The sequence below is a fragment of the Aquarana catesbeiana genome, linkage group LG05 (genome assembly GCF_042186555.1).
Source record: "Aquarana catesbeiana isolate 2022-GZ linkage group LG05, ASM4218655v1, whole genome shotgun sequence".
In the NCBI taxonomy this organism is placed as follows: domain Eukaryota; kingdom Metazoa; phylum Chordata; class Amphibia; order Anura; family Ranidae; genus Aquarana; species Aquarana catesbeiana.
Genome location: NC_133328.1, coordinates 217,083,319 through 217,104,068, shown reverse-complemented (window position 1 = coordinate 217,104,068; position 20,750 = coordinate 217,083,319). Strand labels below are relative to the sequence as shown.

At 43.6% G+C, this 20,750-nt stretch overlaps 2 protein-coding genes across 2 annotated transcripts in view; one reads left to right on the top strand and one right to left on the bottom strand.

Moving 5' to 3' along the window:
- Positions 1 to 3,082: 3,082 nt before the first annotated feature.
- MRPL32 (mitochondrial ribosomal protein L32) lies at positions 3,083 to 19,895 on the bottom strand. Its single transcript, XM_073630545.1, has 3 exons — positions 19,670 to 19,895; positions 14,304 to 14,476; positions 3,083 to 3,529 (listed from the first exon to the last, which is right to left on the bottom strand). Exons 1-3 carry the CDS (start codon positions 19,878 to 19,880, stop codon positions 3,266 to 3,268), a joined length of 648 nt encoding a protein of 215 aa, XP_073486646.1. The 5' UTR covers positions 19,881 to 19,895; the 3' UTR covers positions 3,083 to 3,265.
- A 119-nt stretch (positions 19,896 to 20,014) lies between these two features.
- PSMA2 (proteasome 20S subunit alpha 2) overlaps positions 20,015 to 20,750 on the top strand; it is a 29,510-nt gene continuing 28,774 nt past the window's right edge. The window contains 1 exon segment of the mRNA XM_073630546.1: positions 20,015 to 20,164. Coding sequence (XP_073486647.1) covers positions 20,124 to 20,164 — 41 coding nt within the window. The 5' untranslated portion in view covers positions 20,015 to 20,123.

Here is a 20,750-nt window from a genome sequence, read left to right as displayed (position 1 = left end):
GGTTAAAACCAGTTGAGGAGGCAACATTAAAATTTTACAGAAAGAGATCAATTAAGTCAATGTTTCGACATTGTCGTCCCTCTGAAAAGTGATCTGCAATGTATCACTTTTCAGAGGGGCAGTAAGGTCTGTTAAATGTCTAAACGTGGCTTTATCTTACCTCTTTATGCATAATTTTTCTTTTAAAGGAGTATGCCTTGCCTTCTTTTTCTGGTCCCCTGCAGGTTCATATATGTCTGTATAAGTTGCTACACATGCCTAATATGTAAGCAAGTCTCTGACTTTATGCAATACCTGAATAAATACATACCTTAAGACAATTATTATAAAGTGGTTGAAAACCTCTGACATTAAAAAGAGCAAAAGCATATCCCTCTACCTTGTGAACTTGTTTAAATCCAGAGTGTCATTTCTCTCTGCTATCAGCATGACTCACTTCTTAAAAGTTTACCTGACCCCAAGAGGTAAAAAGGCAACAGGGAGGGAGCATCGGCACACAAACTTTGATTGACAGCCTTAGCTCTGTTCCTGTGTGATGTGTGAAGAGGGGTGTGTTCCTTCTAATCAGCTTTCAACTCACCTCACTGAGCTCTGCAGAGTGTAATTTCAGCTCCCCGCCCCCTGCTTTCTGAAAGCTCAGACAAGCTGTATAAATTCTGCACTTTAAACAGATGTAGAGAAGATAAACTGGTACAACTTCTGTAGGATTTGTTTCTCCTCTGTGTATCACCTGAGGAAAGTCACTTCATTGGGTATATGTAGGGGTTTACAATCACTTTAAAGTAGAGTTAAATGCAATTTTTTTTTCCTTTTGGATAGAGTAAGGAAGGGATATAAATGCATGTCAGGTTTTGTTTTGCCATCTGTGTCCCATTGGGGATTTTCCTTTACTCCTTGTCCCATAGCCAAAACAGGAAGGGAGAGGAAATCAAAATCCAAACGAAAAGTGAAGGAATCCCTGGTTGTCACCAGAACTAGCATCCCCACTGGACAATTTGTCCTCTAGTACTGTTCTGGGGACAACCCAAAATTTGGGATTTTCTTTCGTTTCCCACGATCATAGTAAACATAACAAATAGAGAGGGTAATTCCCCTAACAAGGACACAGGTGGTGGTAAACATCTGACAGCTGTTCTAATCCTTCTCCACACTGAGCAAAAAGGAAAAATAATATTTTGCCTTTAGTTATACTTAAAGTGTAGTTCCACCCAAAAACAGAACTTCTACTTTTTGGATTCCTCCCCCCCTCCGGTGTCACAATTGGCTCCTTTCAGGGGGGAGGAGGGAGCAGATACCTGTCTAATACAGGTATTTGCTCCCACTTCCTGGCATAGATCACCACGGCGCTTGCGGTGACCTATGCCACTTCCGGCGCTTACCCCGTCCTCCCCCGCTGTATTCTGGGAGACACACAGGTCCCAGAACACAGCAGGGACCTGAGAGGACGCGCAGCGCGGCTCACGCATGCGCAGTAGGGAACCAGGAAGCGAAGCCGCACGGCTTCACTTCCTTATTCCCTTACTGAGGATGGCGGCGGCAGCAGCCAAGAGCCGAAGGACGGATCGGCTTCGGCTGCCGACATCGCGGGCTCCCTGGACAGGTAAGTGTCCATATATTAAAAGTCAGCAGCTGCAGTATTTGTAGCTGCTGGCTTAATATTTTTTTTCAGCGGACCTCCGCTTTAAAATCCGTAACCTGTCTGTATGTTTTTAAATAACATTTTCACACTGAAGAAGCAGAGTTCATCTGTGAATAGTTAATGTCGCTGATGTATAAGTGACGATAAGCCAACTAGGCTGACAATATAGTGAAAAGGCCATAGGTAGCTGGTGTTATGGTAGAAACTGACTGATGTATAAAAAGAGGTGCCTTTAGGGCACATCCACACCTGCAAATGTACCCTCAATGTGTACACAGGAGAACGTATGCACTATATGGCTGTTAGAAATGTTCTTGTTCTTTACATAGGCTTTTGTATTGTTAAGAGAAAAGGTTAGACTAGGTTTGAATTGGCTGACACAGAATACAACTTCTATGCCTAGTGAACAAGATCAGTGCTGGCTGTGCTCCTAAATTCATGAATATTATCTTTATGTTCCCATGAGTGTCTGTTGAAGCAAAGGCAACATTTAAACATGGGAATTCTATGTGCATATTCACTTCCCGACTGTGCTATAACCAAAAGATGGCTACAGCCAAGATATCCAGTTCTGTGAGGGCGTCCATGGACGTCCTCTTGAAACCACGCAAGCCCTGGGGTGCAGATCAAGCTCGCTCTGTTAACAGCCATTTGCAGTTAATGGGACAAGCAGATTATTTGTGTCCAGGTCGATCACCTGGTAATAGCTGCATTTTCGCACATGCTGCGAATGGCTGCAGGCAAGGTCAGCTTCCCATTAATTGCTTTGCATGCAACTACAGGAAACCTCACTGAGTCTATTACAGGAGACTGGTCGGCACCATATGCAAGTGTGAATAAGGAACCGTTCAGTGTCTACTACTCCTTTGTCAATCCCTACACTGGCTTCCGCTCTCCCAACAAATTAAATTCAAAATACTAACATCTTACAAAGTCTTCCACTACTCTACCCCAGTTACATCACTAACCTAGTCCCAAAATATCAACCAAATCGTCCTCCTCGTACCTCCCAAGACCTCTTGCTCTCTAGCTCCCTCGTCACCTCCTCCCATGCTCGCCTCCAGGACTTCTCCCGAGCCTCTCCCATTCTATGGAACTCCCAACCCTAATCTATCCGAAAACCCTTCTATTCAGAGAGGCCTATCCTACCCCCACCTAACAAATGTACTTTTATTTTCTCCATCAGCTCATCCCCCACAGTTATTACCTTTTGTATCACTTGACCCTCCCTTCTAGATTGTAAGCTCTAATGAGTAGGGCCCTCTGATTCCCCCTGTATTAAATTGTATTGTAACTGTACTGTCTGCCCTCATGTTATAAAGTGCAGCTCAAACTGTTGGCGCTATATAAATCTTGTATAAGAATAAGGAAAAAAAAAAAAAAGTATAAGTCTGGAACATCCTGATTAAACTCAGAGTTATTATAAATTACTACAACCAGGCATCTGCAAAACTGAATTTTTAATATCAACTTTCATCCATTCACAAAACAGGACAGAGAACACTTTTTTTGCCAGTTCCTTTCTAATTGCAATGACAAGAGTCTTATCGAACACAGAGCCTTTACATTTTCACAGACCAGCCTACCAAGGTTATCTTGCAGCCATCTGGGATACTCAAGTGCAATTTACGCATAAAATTCATTGGTAAACCATGATGGCCGTTTCCGTTTTCTCTCAATAATCCTTTTTTCTTCATCTCCTGAATGAGCCTTTTCGCCATCATAGAGGACAACTGACTCCACAGTAGGAGAATTGAACGGTCCATCTTCTTTAGCTTTTATTTCTTGCCTAATAAGGTGTGTTTCATGTTGAACCTTCTCATAGCAAAATCCACATAGCACATGTTTCAGTTTCAAATTACCACATTCGAGACATTGATCAATGTTGTTCTGCAAAAAGAATGAAAGATGGTTATTGGGGTAATGACATAAAGGTAACAAGGTATGTGAATGGACTCTGGTATATACTCCTACATTGCTAAACATATCATTGCTTAGAGCATGATGAAAAAAGTACATTTCAGTTTCAGAGAAAAATCATCTATGCATATCTGTATAGACTAGATCACCCGGCTTCCTTTAAAATTGGTGTATTTTTGTAATTTTTCAAAATTATTTTTGAGTAAGAAGGGGTTAGAACCTTGGTCATGTTTTATTTCTATCTGCATCCCTATTGAGGAGATTTTTCTCCACACTTTCTATTGTAGATAACACTAGCCACTGGGACAGGAAATGAGCACATTTTCTGACACAACAATGACAGCAATAAAAAAACTGAGCAAAGGATTTAGCACTGAACTCCAGTCTTACCTTCAGTTCAGCACAATTGTACAGGTTCCTCTCCCGACTGACATTGCTTACTTTAATTTTACTGCACACTGTGAGCTTCTAGGTTTTCCTTAGCTGCTGCAGCAAGTTAGATAGAGCCCTCATTATTTTCTGGCTGGAGGACATCCAGCATCATCTAGCTCTTTTCTTCCCCAGCTCTAATGTCTCCTGCGCATCCCTTTTATTCACTGGATTTCAGTTATTTCAATCATTTGAGACTCATCCACACATATGGGCATTACAGTCTGCAAACTAATGCAGCCTGCCTATGAACACCCACTCCTCCAAGACTGACATGCACCCATTAAGGCATTTTGATATTTGCATAACTCTTTCCAAGATTCAGCCCACTGCTTGCACTAGGGCTCTTGAGATGAAAACTCTTGTGTTCAGGAAGCCATGTATAGCACCCTGCTGACCCCTCCCACCAGCCATGATTTACCCACATTGCAAAGAAACCCTGCGATGACCTCACTAGGTCTAAAATAAGGTCTTTATTAAAAACAGAAAAGGTTTATATATATATATATATATATATATATATATATATATATATATATATATATATATATATATATATATATATATATATATATAAAAAATAAATAAATCACTTGCATATTGATGGAGAAGTCAGAGAAAGCAAAAAATAACCAGATTCCACTACTTTCCTGTTCCAATAGAAGTAACAAAAGAAAAAAGTGGAACCGTTTAAAGCTGATCTACATGTTTGAGTGAAATTTAAATAGTTTGTTTGGACTAAGCTGGTCCAAATGAAAAATGGACTTCACTAAATGATGCTGTGGCTGGGAGCATTATACAAACTGTGTACAGCGCTGTGTTTTGGCAGTAGACTAGAACTTGGCATCCTGCTCCTGGAACAAATTCGAGTTCAGCTAAATGCTGTTCAGCTATTCACAGCAAGCTTTGTGTTCTATGAATAAATACAGCTTTCTCTGCCTGCCTCAGCCAATCAGAGGAAGGTTTGCATTCATTTATAAAATACAAAGCTTCCTGTGAATGGCCAAAGCAGCGATGAGCCAGACTCGATTTTGTTCTTGGAGAGGGGTGAGAACTTCCCGTTTTGCTGCAAAGACACTGCACTGTATACTGTGTGTAGCTGAGGCTACATACAGTTTATACAGCACACACAGCCACTGCATCTGTGAGTAATTAGTTTGTTTGGGATATTTTTTTTATTTTTTATTATTATTATTATTGAACCCCAGAAGCTGCATATTAGCACATTATTGCATACTTACCTAGCAAGCAATCCTCTCCAAGCAGTGCGCTATCAGCACTCTTGTTGGTCACGGGGCTGCCATCTTCAGCCACTTGGTTGACTGAGCTGCAATTATGTCATCTGTGTCCATGCGCATTTCAGTCACATCATCTCGGCAAACAGCAGTGCTGCAAATGTATGTTGATCTGTGCATGCCCGGTTCAGTGTACATAGACCCCGACAGGCTAGGAAAAGGGTTTATGAAAAAAAGAGGCCAATAGTGTATCTTCTGTCATAAAAATCCTACCTGTCGACAATTTGTTCTTATTTAGGTTTAATCCTACTTTACGGTGAAACCAAAAGGCAAAACTTTTAATTTTTAGTTTTGGATAGAGTGGAGAGGAATTATAACCTCTGTCAGTTTTTATTGCTGTCTATACGCCTGTTAAAGAGGTTCATCCTCTATTTGTCCCGTTTACCATTAACATTGAAAGTAAAAGAAAAATCTAAAATTTTGGGTTGTCCCCAGAAAAGTAATAGAGGGAAAATCTTCTAATGGGGAAGACCCCTTCCACACTGAGGCGGTTTTCAGGCATTTTATCGCTAGAAGTAGCACCTGTAAAGGGCCTGAAAACTGCCCCCCCATTCATTTCAGTGTGACTTTTGCTCTTGCAGGATGTAAGAAAAAGTCCTTCAATCAACATCTTTGGGGCGGTTTGTGAGCGCTGTATATAGCACTCCCAAAACGCCCTGCCCATTGCAATGAATGGCCAGACCATCCAAAGTGCCTGAAAAGCGCTTTAGAAGCGCTGCAACACGGGCGCTTTTAACCCCTTCTTCAGCCACTAGCAGCTGAAAAGCGCTGTTAAGAAAGCGGTAAAGCAGCACTAAAACGAACGGCGCTTTACAGCTAACGATCGGTGGACCCAGTGTGAAAGGGGTCTAATTTGTAGGGATTTCTTCTCACTTTCTGTTTTGGCTATGGGACAGGAAATTAAGCTAAATCTCCCCAATGGGGCACAGATGGCAAAAACTAAACCTCACACATAACCCTCCCTTACTCTATCCAAAAATGAAAAAAAAAAAAAAATGTCATGTTAGACTTACCGGTAACTTGTTTTCCAAGAGTCTTTCAGGACAGCACTTGAGAAAGAGACTCCTCCCTTGCCAATAGGAAACACCTCTTCCACCAAATTTAAGGAGGAGCCTCCTTCCCACACATTGCCAGTAGTAGTAGTAGTGAACCTCCGGCCCCAAACTGGAACACATAATCGAATAATTATATATATATATATATATATATATATATATATATATATATATATATATATATATATATATATTCGAGCCTGCAGAACTTTAATGCCAAAAAGCATGATCCCCTGCTGACAGGAGATCCAGTCTGTAATGACGGACAAACGTTAAGTAACTTGATCAAGTAGCCGCCTTACAAATTTGATCTGGAGTGGCACCAGCTTTTTCTGTCTATGTAGTGGCCTGGGCCCTTGTTGAATGAGCCCTAATTCCCAGCGGGGGAGATAGACCCATCTGAGAATAGGCTACAGAAATAGCGGTCTTAAGCCATCAAGTCAATGATTTCTACGATACTTGGTGGCCTTTTTTGTTTCCAGAAAAAAGAAAGAAAAATGAATCCGAGGATCTAAAACGTCCTGTTACTTCCAAGTAATGTAATAGGGTACGCCTCACGTCTAAGTTGTGAAACTGCTCTTCCTTTTTTCACGAAGGGTTAGAACAAAAGGTTGGAAGGATAATCTCCTGAGACCTGTTACGAAAACTTGCCACTTTCGGCAAAAACCCTGGATCTACTTTAAAAAAAAATCCTATCTGAAAAAATTGAAAAAAAAGGGTTCTTTTACTGATAGGGCGTGCAGTTCACTAATCCTTCTTGCCGATGTAATTGTGACAAGAAAAATCGTTTTCAAAGTTAAATTCTTTAGAGATATGGCCTGTAATGGCTCAAATGCTTCTTTTGAGAGTGCGTGCAGAACCACCGAGAGATCCCAATTTGGAAAATGCTGCACCGGGACAGGTCTGGATCTGGAAAGTGCCCTGAAAAATCTCATGATCAGAGTTTCTGAAAATAAGGATGTTTCCAGATAAACTCCTAATGCTGCCACTTGCACTTTAAGAGTGCTGGCTGCAAGAACTCTGTCTGCACCTGTTTGCAAAAACTCCAATACTGAGACTATGGGGGAGATTTACTAAAGTTGGAGCGTGCAAAATCTGGTGCAGCTCTGCAAAAAACCAATCAGCTACCATATTTTGTTGTCAAAGCTTAATTGAACAAGCTGAAGTTAGAAGATGATTGGCTACCACGCACAGCTGCACCAGATTCTGAGTGCTCCAGTTTTAGTAAATCTGCCCCTATGTCTTTTACATCCCTATGTTCTGAATGACAGCAAGAAACATAGACCTTCCATACTTTGGCGTAAATATCGCTAGTTACCTTTTTCCTACTGGAAAGTAACGCGGTTATTAACTGTTCTGAAAAACCTTTGCTTCCTAACCGCTTCCCGACCGCCTCACGCAGATATACTGCGGCAGAAGGGCACGTACAGGCAGATTAACGTACCTGTACGTTGCCCTTTAAGAGGCGGCGCGGGCCGGGAGCTCCGTGACCGTGGGTCCCGTGGACTCGATGTCCGCGGGGATACTCACGATCGTCTCACAGTGAGGCAGAACGGGGAGATGCTTGTTTACATTAGCAGCTCCCCATTCTGCCTAATGACACTCTCACTGATCACAGCTCCCTGTAATCGGGAGCGGTGATCAGTGTAGTGTCACACACAGCCCCTCCCCCCCACAGTTAGAATCACTCCCTAGGACACACCTAACCCCTACAGTGCCACCTGGTGGTTAACCCCTTCACTGCCAGTCACATTTACACAGTAATCAATGCATTGATTGCTGTATAAATGTGAATGATCCCAAAATCGCGCCAAAATTGTTCGAAGTGTCCGCCATAATGTCGCAGTCATGATAAAAATCACTGATCGCCGCCATTACTAGTAAAAAAAATAAATAAATAAATAAATACAAATTTATCAATAAAAATGCCATGCTAGTAAAAAAATAAAAATAAAAATGCTATAAATCTATACCCTATTTTGTAGATGCTATAACTTTTGTGCAAACCAATCAATAAACGCTTATTGGGATTTCTTTTAAGGAAAATATGTAGAAGAATACGTATCGGCCTAAACTGAGGGGGAAAAAAACAAATATGTTTTTTTTTATATTTTTTTTGGGGATATTTATTATAGCAAAAAGTAAAAAAATAATGTGTTCTTTTCCAATATTGTCGCTATTTTTTTGTTTGTAGCGCAAAAAAATAAAAGCCGCAGAGGTGATCAAATACCACCAAAAGAAAGCTCTATTTGTGGAAAAAAAAAAGGATGTTAATTTTGTTTGGGAGCCACGTTGCATGACCGCGCAATTGTCAGTTAAAGCGACACAGTGCCGAATCGCAAAAATTGCTCTGGTCTTTGGCCAGCCAAATGGTCCGGGGCTTAAGTGGTTAACAATTGCTTTTCAGATACCAGGCAATGCGTTTTAACCTGGCTACATCCAGATGATGTACTGGCCCCTGTATCAGCAAATCCTGAATGAGCGGAAGTTGCCAACATGGCTTGATTGCCAACTGCAGAACTGTGCAAAACCAAGCTCTCTTTGGCCAAAGTGGAGTAATCAAGATTATTGCTACTCTCTCTTTTTGTATGTTTTCTCAACACCAGTGGAATCAACTGGAAAGTGGGGAAAAGCATACCCCAGGTGAAAATTCCACGGATGTGCCAGGGCGTCTATCCCCTGAGAGCCGTCGTCTCTCTGAAGGGAAAAAAATTGTGGGAGCTGCGTGTTTTGCCTTGAAGCAAACAGGTATACTTGTGGAAGGCCCCAAGTCCTAGCGATCAATGAAAACATTTCTGAGTTTAGGCTCCACTCTGCTTCCTGAACTTCTGTCGGCTCAGATAATCCGCTACTTTGTTTAGCGTGCCTTTGAGATGGACTGCGGATAAAGATAGTAAATGGTTTTCCGCCCACTCCAGAATCTCTACTGACAGCAAGTGAAAAGCTTTGTTGCTCTTCTGTTTGTTCAGGTAGGCTACGGTAGTGGCATTGTCCGACAGAATCTGGACATGGCAACCTAGGAGGCTTGGAGAGAAGACAGCCAATGCTAGGACGACCGCTTTTAGTTCTCTCCAATGCGAGAATTTTGCCTGGGACCATGTTCCCTGTGCCAGATCCTGACCCATGTGAGCCCCCCATGTCCGCATACTGGCGTCTGTTGTCACCACTTTTTCAGTCGGAAAGGACCAAAGAAAACCCCTTTATAATACTAGATGACTTTTCCACCAAACTGTACGTTTGACTCTGGAGGGGATCTTTACCTTCGTATCTAGACTCTCTGTCCTGTGGTTCCATGTTCTCAGAAGGAACCTCTGGAGAGGCCAGAAATGCAGCCTTGCCCATTGCATGGCTGGCATAGATGAGGTTAATGTTCCCAAAGCCGATATAACCCTTCAAACTGAAATCTGCTGATTCGTTTGAAATGTCGTTACTACCCTCTGGACCTTGATCTTCTTCTCTTCTGGGAGAAAAATCTTTTGTTCTACTGAATTTATTAGGTATCCCATAAAAAGTACTTGCTGAGCTGGAATGAAATTAGATTTTTGAACATTCACTATCCACCCCAGCGACTCCAAATGACTGCGGGCTCTGTCCAGATCCCTCCGCAACTTTTCCCTGGATGGGGCAAAGAAGAGGAGGTCATCCAGATATGGGATTACCGCAATCCCCTGGAGTCAAAGAGGGGCGAGGGCTTTCACCATTATTTTCGTAAAAATACGCAGAGCTGACGGCAGACCGAAGGGAAGGGCCCTGAACTGAAGATGTATAATCTCCTTGCGCATATTCACCGCAAACCTTAGGAATTTCTGGGACTGAGGCACTACAGGAATATGAAGATAAGCATCTCTCAGGTCGATTGATGCCATAAAGCATTCTTTGGTCAGCATATTCTTGACCGTGAAGATTGAATCCATACAAAACTTTTTGTATAGGACTGACATGGTTAATGGTTTCAGGTTGAGAATTAAATGGAAGTTTCCAGATGGTTTTCTTATCAGAAATATGTGGGAATAGAATCCCTGACCCTGTTCCTCTGGAGATACTGGTATCACAACCTTCTGGTGCCTCAGATCTTTTAAAAGGATCTTCATAGCCAGGGCCTTTGTTAAATCCCTTGGTAGGTTTGTCACAAAGTATCTTTCTGGAGGATGATCCGAAAATTCTATTCTGTAACCTTGCGACAACGTGTCCAAAATATATTGACTTTTTGTCATGCTGGCCCAAAGGGGGAGGAAACTTTGAAGCCTTCCCCCCCACTGGTAGGTAAAAGTCATTGCGTTTGACTGGAGGACGCAGGAGGATGGAAAAGGACATTTCCCTTTCCTTTTCCCTTCTGCGACGACCAATTTTTTTTCTCCTGGGGTTTGGTACTTTGCTCTTGAGTCCTTTGGGAACGAAAAAAAAAAAAAAAAAAAACGCTTAACCGGCTGTTTTTTCTTTTTGATAGGGAATGACTTCTTTTTATCAGCTGTCCTATCAACTGCATCCAAGTCAGGTCCATAAAGCAAGTCCCTAAGGGACGGTATCCCACACAGCTTATTTTTGGATGCCGCGTCCCCCGACCAAGTTTTGAACCACAAAGCCCTTCTGGCCGAGTTAGTTAAGGCTGCAGATCTTGCTGTCATTTATCATAATAGATTCCACTGAGGCATCAGAAATAAAGGCTACAGCGGCTGACAAGGTCAAGAAAGAATCCAAAATTTCTTGTTTTGGCGAGTGCCGAAATATGGGCCTTAAGTTGACTCAACCAAAATTCCATGTTCCTGGAGAAGACAGTAGTCGCCATGGCAGGTTTGCGATTACCCATGTTAGATTGCCAAGCCCTCTTAAGCAGCTGATCCATCCTTTTATCCATGGGATCTCTTAATACCCCCATATCCTCAAATGCCAAATCTGTTGATCTCGAGACCTGGGAGAAAGCGGCATCCAAATTTGGGACTTTTATTCCAAACCGCTGCTGGGTCCTCATCAAAAGGAAAACACCATTTTAAGGATTTAGGATTTTTTTTCTCTGGCTCTGTCCACGTTTTCTTAATAGCCTCAGAAATAAATGAGTGTACCAGGAAGTTGGGATTTTTTTGTTCGCTGAGCCCAGCATACATTTTGTCATGCAGAGATAACTCCTTTCTTCCTCTTCCAGACCCAGTGTGGTATAGATTGCTTTTAACAGGCCATCTACCTGTTCTAAAGACAGCTTATATTTTGAAGGTAAATTTTCTCCTTCCTCCTCCTCATCAGATTCTTCTCTAGACTGGGAGGGGGAATTTCCCTCTTGGGTAAGAGATGCCTCAGTCTCCACTGTCGGGACTATCAGTGAACCCCGAGAGGACTGTGAGGTAGTTGGCTGTCTCAGGGATGGGTTTGCTAGAGAAGAGCGAAATGATTGAATAGTCGCAGCAAGTTCTTTCTTAACAGATGCAATCTAATCGCTGCAAGCGGAAGAAGCTTCTTCTTTAACTAGCGAATCAATACAAGCTTGACATAAAGTCTTCTGTCATCCTTCAGAGATAGTTTTGCCTTACATGAAGGGCATTTCCTTTTTGCCACTGGATCAGAGCTCTTGGCCTGCCGTGAGACAAAACAAGGAAAGAAGAAACCATCCCAGTGAGACAACCTGGCCTTTTTACAAGGAGGCTCACCACAGGTGCATAGTGAGAACCAAAGCCACCTCATGTGGGGCGGGGGGGGGGGGGGAGAAAAAGAGAGAAAGAGAGAAGGAGAGAAGGAGAGAAAGAGAGAGCCCACAGTAAAAGGAGGACAGTATACAACTGCCCCTTACCTGGGCCTTGCTGGTGCCTGTCCCACTTGCTCTCGCCATCGATTCCATAGAGTAGCACTGAGTTGCTGTGTGTGGCTGGACGCTGGTTCCAGACTCCAATAGTGCCACTGCGCTGGACCGGAACCAGCAAATAAGCACCAGCCCCGTTCCTCCCTTCTCCCCATGCGATTTCAAGTGGAAATGACATTGTACTCCTGCTCCGTGGGCGCCACCCCCTCCGGATACTTCACTTACGGTGGATAGAGCACAGCATGCCATCCCCAAGATGGCGGCGGTATCACAGGAAACAGGCGGAGGACCGAGAAAAAACGGTGACCTCCTGTGCCTCGCCGTCGCCTAGGAGTGATGCCCACAGCAGCCTTGACTGTCCCTGAGCCCAAATGGAGAGGGAGAAGGAGCCCAGCCAGCAGCACCTGACAATAGCTGTGGAATGGGAGGAGCAGCTCTCATGAGGTATGAAAAAAAAAAAAAAAAAAAAAAAAAAAAAAAAAAAAAAACCATTGGTGGAGCAGGAAACCTGGGCTTTCAGGACAGCACCTAAGAGCCCTGACTCCCCACAAAGTGTTCCCTCCGGAGGAAACACAAAAACTGGCAATGTGTGGAAAGGAGCCTCCTTTTAAATTTGGTGGAAGAGGTGTTTCCTATTGGCAAGGGGAGGAGTCAGTCTCTCAAGTGCTGTCCTGAAAGACGTTAAGGGAAAAAAAAGGTTTTGCCTATAGTTCTATTTAAGGACAAATATACAGAAACCCTTCTGGAAGAAATAAAAAAGAAAATGTATCCAAGTATTTATCTATAGACAGTGGGTAGTTCTAATGGGTAGAACCATTAATCTCCACTATTAGAACACTATTTTTGTCATGGTTATCAAAACTCCTAGAGCAACCATTATGGAACAAACATTCTTTAAAGCTTTATTTGTAGTGGTGCTTGACCCACAAAAGAATGCATCATATGTCACTATTAGAGCTGCACAATTAATCGTTAAAAAATCGTGATCTCGATTCACCCCCTCTCTCCTGCAAAGTTTGACGATTCTTTCATATAAACAAGTGGAGAGACTATGTGCTCACTTAGCTGTCAAAAGAAAGCATCCAGGCATTCTGCCAAGTATTTAACTTGATACATTTTAACTAAGCTTCCTTCTTAGATCAAAGGGAGAAAACTTCTGTGTAAATAAATAATCTATGCAGTCTGCCAAGTTTTCAACAATGTGTAAAGACACTTCTTTCTGAAGTTAAAAACAATATTTTTTGCTAGAAAATTACTTGGAACCCCCAAACATTATATTATATATATTTTAAGAGAGACCCTAGGGAATAAAATGGCAATTGCTGCAATATTTTATGTCACACTGTATTTGCCCAGCGGTCTTTCAAATGCAATTTTTTGGGAAAAAATACACTTCAATGAATTAAAAAAAAAAAAAAAAGAAACAGTAAAAGTTAGCCAAAAATGTTTTTTGTTTTAATGTGAAAGATGATGTTACGCCGCGAGAATTGTGAGAGAATCGTGATCTATCTTATAAGCAAAAAAATTGTGATTCTCATTTTAGCCAGAATCGTGCAGCTCTAGTCACTATGCCCCTTCAGAATGACTCTGTGGCTGCCTGGAGCTTAGTTTAGGGGTTAGTATGAGGCTTAAGGGGTGGACACACGTGCTGAACATCGGGCGGCATCGGCCCATTCAATAGAAGTCAGACAAAATTTGGCAGCTAGTCCGACAGGAGCCAGCTTCTGTCCAAGCAGCATGACCGAAAAAGGTCTGTCGATCACCACCCGATCAGCACTCTCAGCTGCTGGCTGAGAGTGCTGACCAGTGTTTTGTAGCAGGGGGCTGCCCCCCTGTCGGAACACAATAGCTCAGCAGGGAGATCACTGTACTAACATTGCATGGGGGGGGGGGGGGGGGGGGAACTGCCCACAGAGACTGCATTAATGTAAAAAAAAAAAAAAAACACAACTTTCTGCCCTTAGAACCACTTTATCCAGTTCAGGCAGGTCTGCCCTATAGCAGTTTTACTGCTACAGGGTGGCAATTGTGCACCTGATCACACAATATATATAGCATCAAGTTTAGCAAATATCAGAATACCAGGCCTTGGTATTTCAATACAGCATTATGCATCAACGCGGTTAAGAGACTCAATGCAAATAGAATGTTGAAGTTAGGCTTTAAACAAATATTACCTTTTCTTTTATAAGTTTATTAGGATTTCTTCGCCGACAGCGATTTACTTCAATAGTTCTCCTGGACTTAGGTGCAGCCATCCAAAAGATGCTATCCAGAAAACTGGGAGCATTGTCAGATCGGTCCTCCTCTGCCTCAATGGGACTTGTTACTGGAGACTGAATAGCTAAAGCTGGATGAGAGCAAGAAACTGTTAATTGAAGAGAACCCTTTCATTTTAGAGCCCAACTCCGGGCTGCTTTAAAAAGGAGTTCTAAGGTCACAGCATACACTTTCAATTCATTACATCAGCACTGTAATAACAATACAAACAATCCAATATATATAGTTATATTTGACAATCCAATGAGAAATCTCTTTTCATGTTGTGATTGCTGCCTGTCTGTTGGTCATCTCTTTCCACAACTTCCTGAATTCCCTGCATGCGTTGCAACTTCATTGCGTTTTACTTTCAATTTCTAAGGTCTACATATCCCATGGTACCTTGCTGCCTGCAAGCAGTGATTTCTACAATGACTCTGCATCCTGAAGCTCCTCCTCTCAGCACCTCTGTAGGTCAGAAGGCAGGCTCTGCGAAATGCGTGAACACAGCAGTGTTTACTCACAGGGCATAGTAAATATGTCACAGAATTCAAGGAAGTAAATGTGTGGGGTCTTCACAACATAAGTTTACAAACTTCAAGATGGTTCAGATTAATAGAAGTAGGCTACAAATAATTAAAACACAATGTAGAAATAGGATTTTAGGTTTTGACTATAGATGGGCTTTATTAGTATTAGTGCAATAAGGGTCCCCTCCTCACTGCATGGGTTAAATGCTCATTTGGCTGGCAAGGGAGCAGAAATTGAGTACAAATGCTCCCCCCCCCCCCCCCCCCCGGCTCCCCTGGTAGCTGGTCCTCTCCTCCACGGTCCAATGCTTTGGGTTGTGGGCTGGTCCTCCCTGTCCTCTGGTACAATACTGGACTTCTGGTCTTGCATTTTAAGGAATGACTTAAAGTGTTTTGTGATTGGAGGAGAAAAGATTCTGTCATTCATTCGCCAAGTTTTTAACATGAAACTCTTCCTTCTTAGATCAAAGGGATAAACTTCTGTGTGAAAAAAAAAAAAATAAAAATCCAGGCAGTCTGCCAAGTTTTTAACCACTTCCATCCCACGGACGTCATATGATGTCCTGGGCTTTGAGCAGGTATATCTGAATGATGCCTGTAGTTACAGACATCATTCAGATATTGCCGGTTTCAGCCGGTGAATCTCTACACCATAGGAACGATCATAGCGGCCATTCCGCCGCTTGATCGTTCCTATGGGAGGCGAGAGGGGACGTCCCCCCCTCCCGCCGCCCTCCGTTGCTTGCTCCGACTCACCGTTACGATCGGTGAGGCGGAGAGTGGATCCGCCGGCGCCAGATGTAGATCATAGAGATTTCCGGCGGACCAGATGGTCCCCGGAGTCTCTATGATCGTCGGAGGCCGGGCGCGATGTTATGACGTCATGCCCGGCCTCTCCATTCAAAAAAACTGCGCCGCTTCGGCTGGGAAGCGGCGATCGGTTTTTTTTTTTTTTTATTTCAGGCTTCCCAGCCTAGTGGTGAGATATGGGGTCTTATTGACCCCATATCTCACTATTAAGAGCACCTGACATGTCATATTGCTATTACAAGGGATGTTTACATTCCTTGTAATAGGAATAAAAGTGATCAATTTTTTTTTTTGTCAAAATAAAATAAATAAAATATAATTAACAATAAAAAAAAAAAAAAAAAAATTTTTAAAGCGCCGCTGTCCCCATGTGCTCGCACGCAGAAGCGAACGCATACGTAAGTCCCGCCCACATATGAAAACGGTGTTCAAACCATACATGTGAGGTATCGCCGCGAACGTTGGAGCGAGAGCAATAATTTTGGCCCTAGACCTCCTCTGTAACTCAAAACATGTAACTAGTAAAAAAAATTTCAAGCGTCGCCTATGGGGATTTTTAAGTACCGAACATTGGCGCCATTCCACGAGCGTGTGCAATTTTGAAGCATGACATGTTAGGCATCTATTTACTCGGCGTAACTTCATCTTTCACAAAATGCAAAAACATTGGGCTAACTTTACTGTTTTGTTTTTTTAAACACAAAACAGTTTTTTTCCCCCAAAAAAACGCGTTCGAAAAATTCCTGCGCAAATACTGTGTGAGATAAAAAGTTGCAACAACCGCCATTGTATTCTCTAGGGTCTTTGCTAAAAAAACATATATAATGTTTGGGGGTTCTATGTAATTTTCTAGCAAAAAAATGATGATTTTTACATGTAGGAGCAAAGTGTCAGAATTGGCCCGGTATTGAAGTGGTTCGTGGAAATGCAGGAAGTTTAACCACTTAAAGTCTAAATCTTTTTCTGACACTTGTTTCTTAATTTAAAATCAATTTTTTTTGCTAGAAAATGACTCGGAATCCCCAAACATTATATATATTTTAGCAGAGACCCTAGGGAATAAAATGTCAATTGCTGCAATATTTTATGTCACACTGTATTGGCCCAGCGGTCTTTCAAACGCAATTTTTTTGGGAAAAAATACACTTCAATGAATACAAAAAACACACGAGACAGTAAAGTTAGCCCAATTTTTTTTTTTGTTTTAATGTGAAAGATTATGTTACGCTGCGAGAATCGTGATCTATCTTCTAAGCAAAAAAAAAAAAATTGCGATTCTCATTTGTGCCAGAATCGTGCAGCTCTACCGTGTGTATGTTGGTTTGGCCAGCTTCTGTCGGATGAGCATGCTGGAAAACCAGCAGCCGACCGACTCCCGATCAGCGCTCTCAGCCAATGGCAGAGAACGCTGATCGGAGTGTTCTGGGGGGGGGGGGCGCCCCCCTGTCAGAACACAACAGCTCAGCGGAGGAGATTGCTGCACTAACTAAGTTAGTACAGTGGCTCTGACTGGAGCGGACAGGTTTTTTTTTTGGGTTGAACAAAAAAAAAAAAAACTCATAGTGTGTACCAGGCTTAAGTCCCCCATCCAGGTCCCTCACTTCCATTGGTTCTGTTGTGTGAGGCCGCTGATTCAGTGTTGCAATTGCACCCCGAGACAAAAGGCCCCTGCTGTCCCTCTGCAATGACATCATACTCCTCACCCTCTTGAGAGAACCCCCTGGCAGCCATCTAATAGGAAGGATCCACATCTCATAGGTAGTGATGTGACACCCACAGAAGGTCACCTCTAGAAGAGAAGACTGGTGTCACTTAAAGCAAATCTTCACTCTCAAATGAAAAGCCCATCCTGTCCACCTTGCTTCCTGAATATCTGCGTTTTTTGTTTGTTTATTACTTCTTTTCTGAAAAACGGTTCAGCCCCACCTCCAATGTACATCATTTGCCTAGATGAATGACATGCACTGTGCCTGTGGAGTACATATCCCAGGAGGCCTTAGGCCAAGTTCACACATGTGCGGCTCTGCTAGCCAAATTGCCCCTGAAAACACAAAAGGTCCTTGCTCAATTTTTGAAAATGTGGACCGCGCAGATACCGCAAGAGCAGTGGGGTTCCCAGTTCAGGGAAACAGTGCTGCATTTTCCATTGCGAGGAGGAACCTAGCGGGACATCATCAGGAGTCTTGCCGGCTGTACCTGGAATAGCTGGCAGGTTGTCTGATGACATCAAACACAAACATAGCGGCAAGGGGCCTGATTGGTGGCTGCTGAGAACCCGCCACAATGTAAACCGGGGTAGAGAAAAAAAAAAAAGAAGGTTCTTTAACCTTCTTCTGCCCGCTGTATAGAGAAATGAGGGCGGGCAGGATCTCCTCTCGTCATATGTCATCCCAGTGTCACCCATGGGGCCCACAGCGCGGTGGCCGTTCCGTATCCCTAGGACACGGCACGACCCCGATCTCGTTAAAGAGCCGATGATGCAGCTCTTTACTCATGTAATCGGCTGTGTCCAATCACATGTAAATGCAGAAGTGCCATTTATCAGCTCTCCTCGCCTCACACTGACAGAGTGTGAGGCGAGGAGAGCCGATCAGCGGCATCTCCTCGCAGGGGAGGCTGTACAAGTAAACAGGGCACAGATCATTAGTGCCCAAAATACAGTGTAGCCCCAATCAGTTACTGACACCAATCAGTGCCCATCACTGCTGCCTATTAGTCCCTCCTCATCAGTGAAGAACATTATTTATTTTCAAAATTTTCTGACACAAACTTTTTTTTAGCAACAAATAAAAAACCCAGTGGTGATAAATACCACCAAAAGAGAGCTCTATTTGTGTGGAAAAAAAAAATGATAAAAATGTAATTTGGGCACAGTGTTGCATGAACGCGCAACTGTCATTCAAAGTGCAATAGTGCTAAAAGCTGGCTGGGCAGGAAGGGGGTAAAAGTGCCCAGTGGTGAAGCGGTTAAAGGAGTTGTAAAGTCTCAAAGTTTTCACCTTAATGCATTTCCTCTTTCCATCTATTAAATACTCTGCCCTTGTTGTTTTAACTTTGGATAGTAAAACATTTTTTTTCTGCTAGTAAATACCTTATACAGCACACCTCCCGTTTCTTGTCTGGTTAGCCTAGGCTTATGACATCATGCAGAGAGAGAGAGAGAGAGAGAGAGAGAGAGAGAGAGAGAGAGTTTGCCAGGAAGAGCTGGAGGTGTGCCTCTGTGTAAATCCAGGAAGTGAACAGGCAGCAGCTTCAGCTGCCCACAGTTAAAATGGCTGCAGCCAGACTTAGTGGAGGGAGATTTTTGCAGAATAGTTGACAAGTACAGAATCACAGTAATATATAAATATAAAATTAGGGAAAGTGGTTGGAGGGAAGCTTCAGAATGGGGGGGGGGGGGCTGAGTCCTGCTGTCTGTGTCAATGAATGCAGCAGCGGGACTTGTGAGCGCGCCCACATTGGTGCCCCCCATGGAAAGCGGCTCTCAGTGGGGGCACCCGATGAAAAGGAGCGCCTTAGGGACACTCCAGAAGAGGAAGATCGGGGCACTCTGTGCAAAACCAACTGCACAGAGCAGGTAAGTATAACATGATTGTTATTTTAAAAAAAAACAAAACCCTTTCACAATCACACATTCAGGCAAGCTATGAAGGGCATTCAGCGACTAGTTGAGGGGGGTCATTCCTAGAGAAGGGCTACCACATGGAGCACGTCATGTCCTAATCCCATCACCACACCCCCTAGATGTACTCACCATCATGGCAGCCCTATACCTGAATGCACACATACCTCCAGAGCTGACCTATACACAGGGTTCTGCAGACTAATGAAGGTGCCATGCCTTCCATTGGGGGCGGATAGCACACCTGAGAGAACTGGTGCTCAGCCTCTATGCAGGCGAAGCTGAAGTCTGACTGCTACAAGCAAGTAGAAAAGAAATGTCACCTGGATGGAAGGGCTGCAGGCCGAGAGCCCGGAGCAGAGTCTCCTCTGTCCTTATCCAACACCTCAGTAACAGGCTGAAGACACCTCCAGATGGTCCTAAGGGTAACGCCATCTTTCCCTTGACCTCCCTCCTGTCACAGAACAAGCGCGCATGCGCCATAACACTCTCCAACCACAACATGGCCTCTGCCAACAAGCCTTTACACACCATGGCGCATGCGTTACCGGCTTTGGCGCATAAAAGATCTCGTATTACACGTAGACCACTGAACAATAAAATAGACCTAATAAATAATTGTCTCTGACAGCATGATAAACGTTTCTACTGTCCTTTTTGAACAGCAGCGGCGCGTATTGTACTTCCTTGTACTACATTTCCCGGCAGGCACAGCGCGGCCCCTGACGTAGCGAAGCGCTCGTCGCGCTACTCACACAGAGGAGGAGCGGAGTGAAGATGGCGGAACGTGGATACAGTTTCTCTCTGACTACTTTCAGGTGAGTGAGAAGCTGAGGCGAGGACCTACCGTTGTGTGATCCGTATAGTGTCCGCCGTCCATTCCCAGTACGTTCTCTATGTTCTCCCGGCCTGACGCTCGCCCTCACCCCGCTCTGTGCACCGCCAACCGGCACTTTGCACAGTCACTCCGCCGCCTTGCCGTCCAATCACAGCGTGCGAGGCGCTCTGTACACATGGAGTGTGCACGGCTGTCATCATTACAGGGACGGGGGGCACATCCTGCTCCAGATCCTCTACCACCTACCTGACCCATAATGATCATTCCACACCGGGAGCGTGCTTCAGGGCCTGGAGCTTCTGTCATAAGGAACCCTCAATGCGTTGGTGGCCTCTGACACTGTAGGCCGACCAATCACATTCTCCCTTTCATTTAGAATCTTAACAAGAAGCAAGACAGGGGATTCTGATTGGTGGGACCACCAAAGCTTTCTTATTCCGTAGGTTTCATCAGGCTCCTTTGTGTCCCCTATTATATGGCTGGGAGGTTGTGGCCTTTTTTTTTTTTTTCTTTCACATTCACAAATTTGTCTGGTGGCCTTGTAATTTTCTGTTCTGGCCTGTTCT

Coding starts and splice junctions, on each gene's coding strand:
- MRPL32 (XM_073630545.1), bottom strand. CDS start 19,880: ATGGTGTGTAAAGGCTTGTTGGCAGAGGCCATGTTGTGGTTGGAGAGT. Junction 14,477..19,669: donor CCTGCAGCCCTTCCATCCAG/GTGACATTTCTT, acceptor GCTCTCATCCAG/CTTTAGCTATTCAGTCTCCA. Junction 3,530..14,303: donor ATAAACTTATAAAAGAAAAG/GTAATATTTGTT, acceptor TTCTTTTTGCAG/AACAACATTGATCAATGTCT.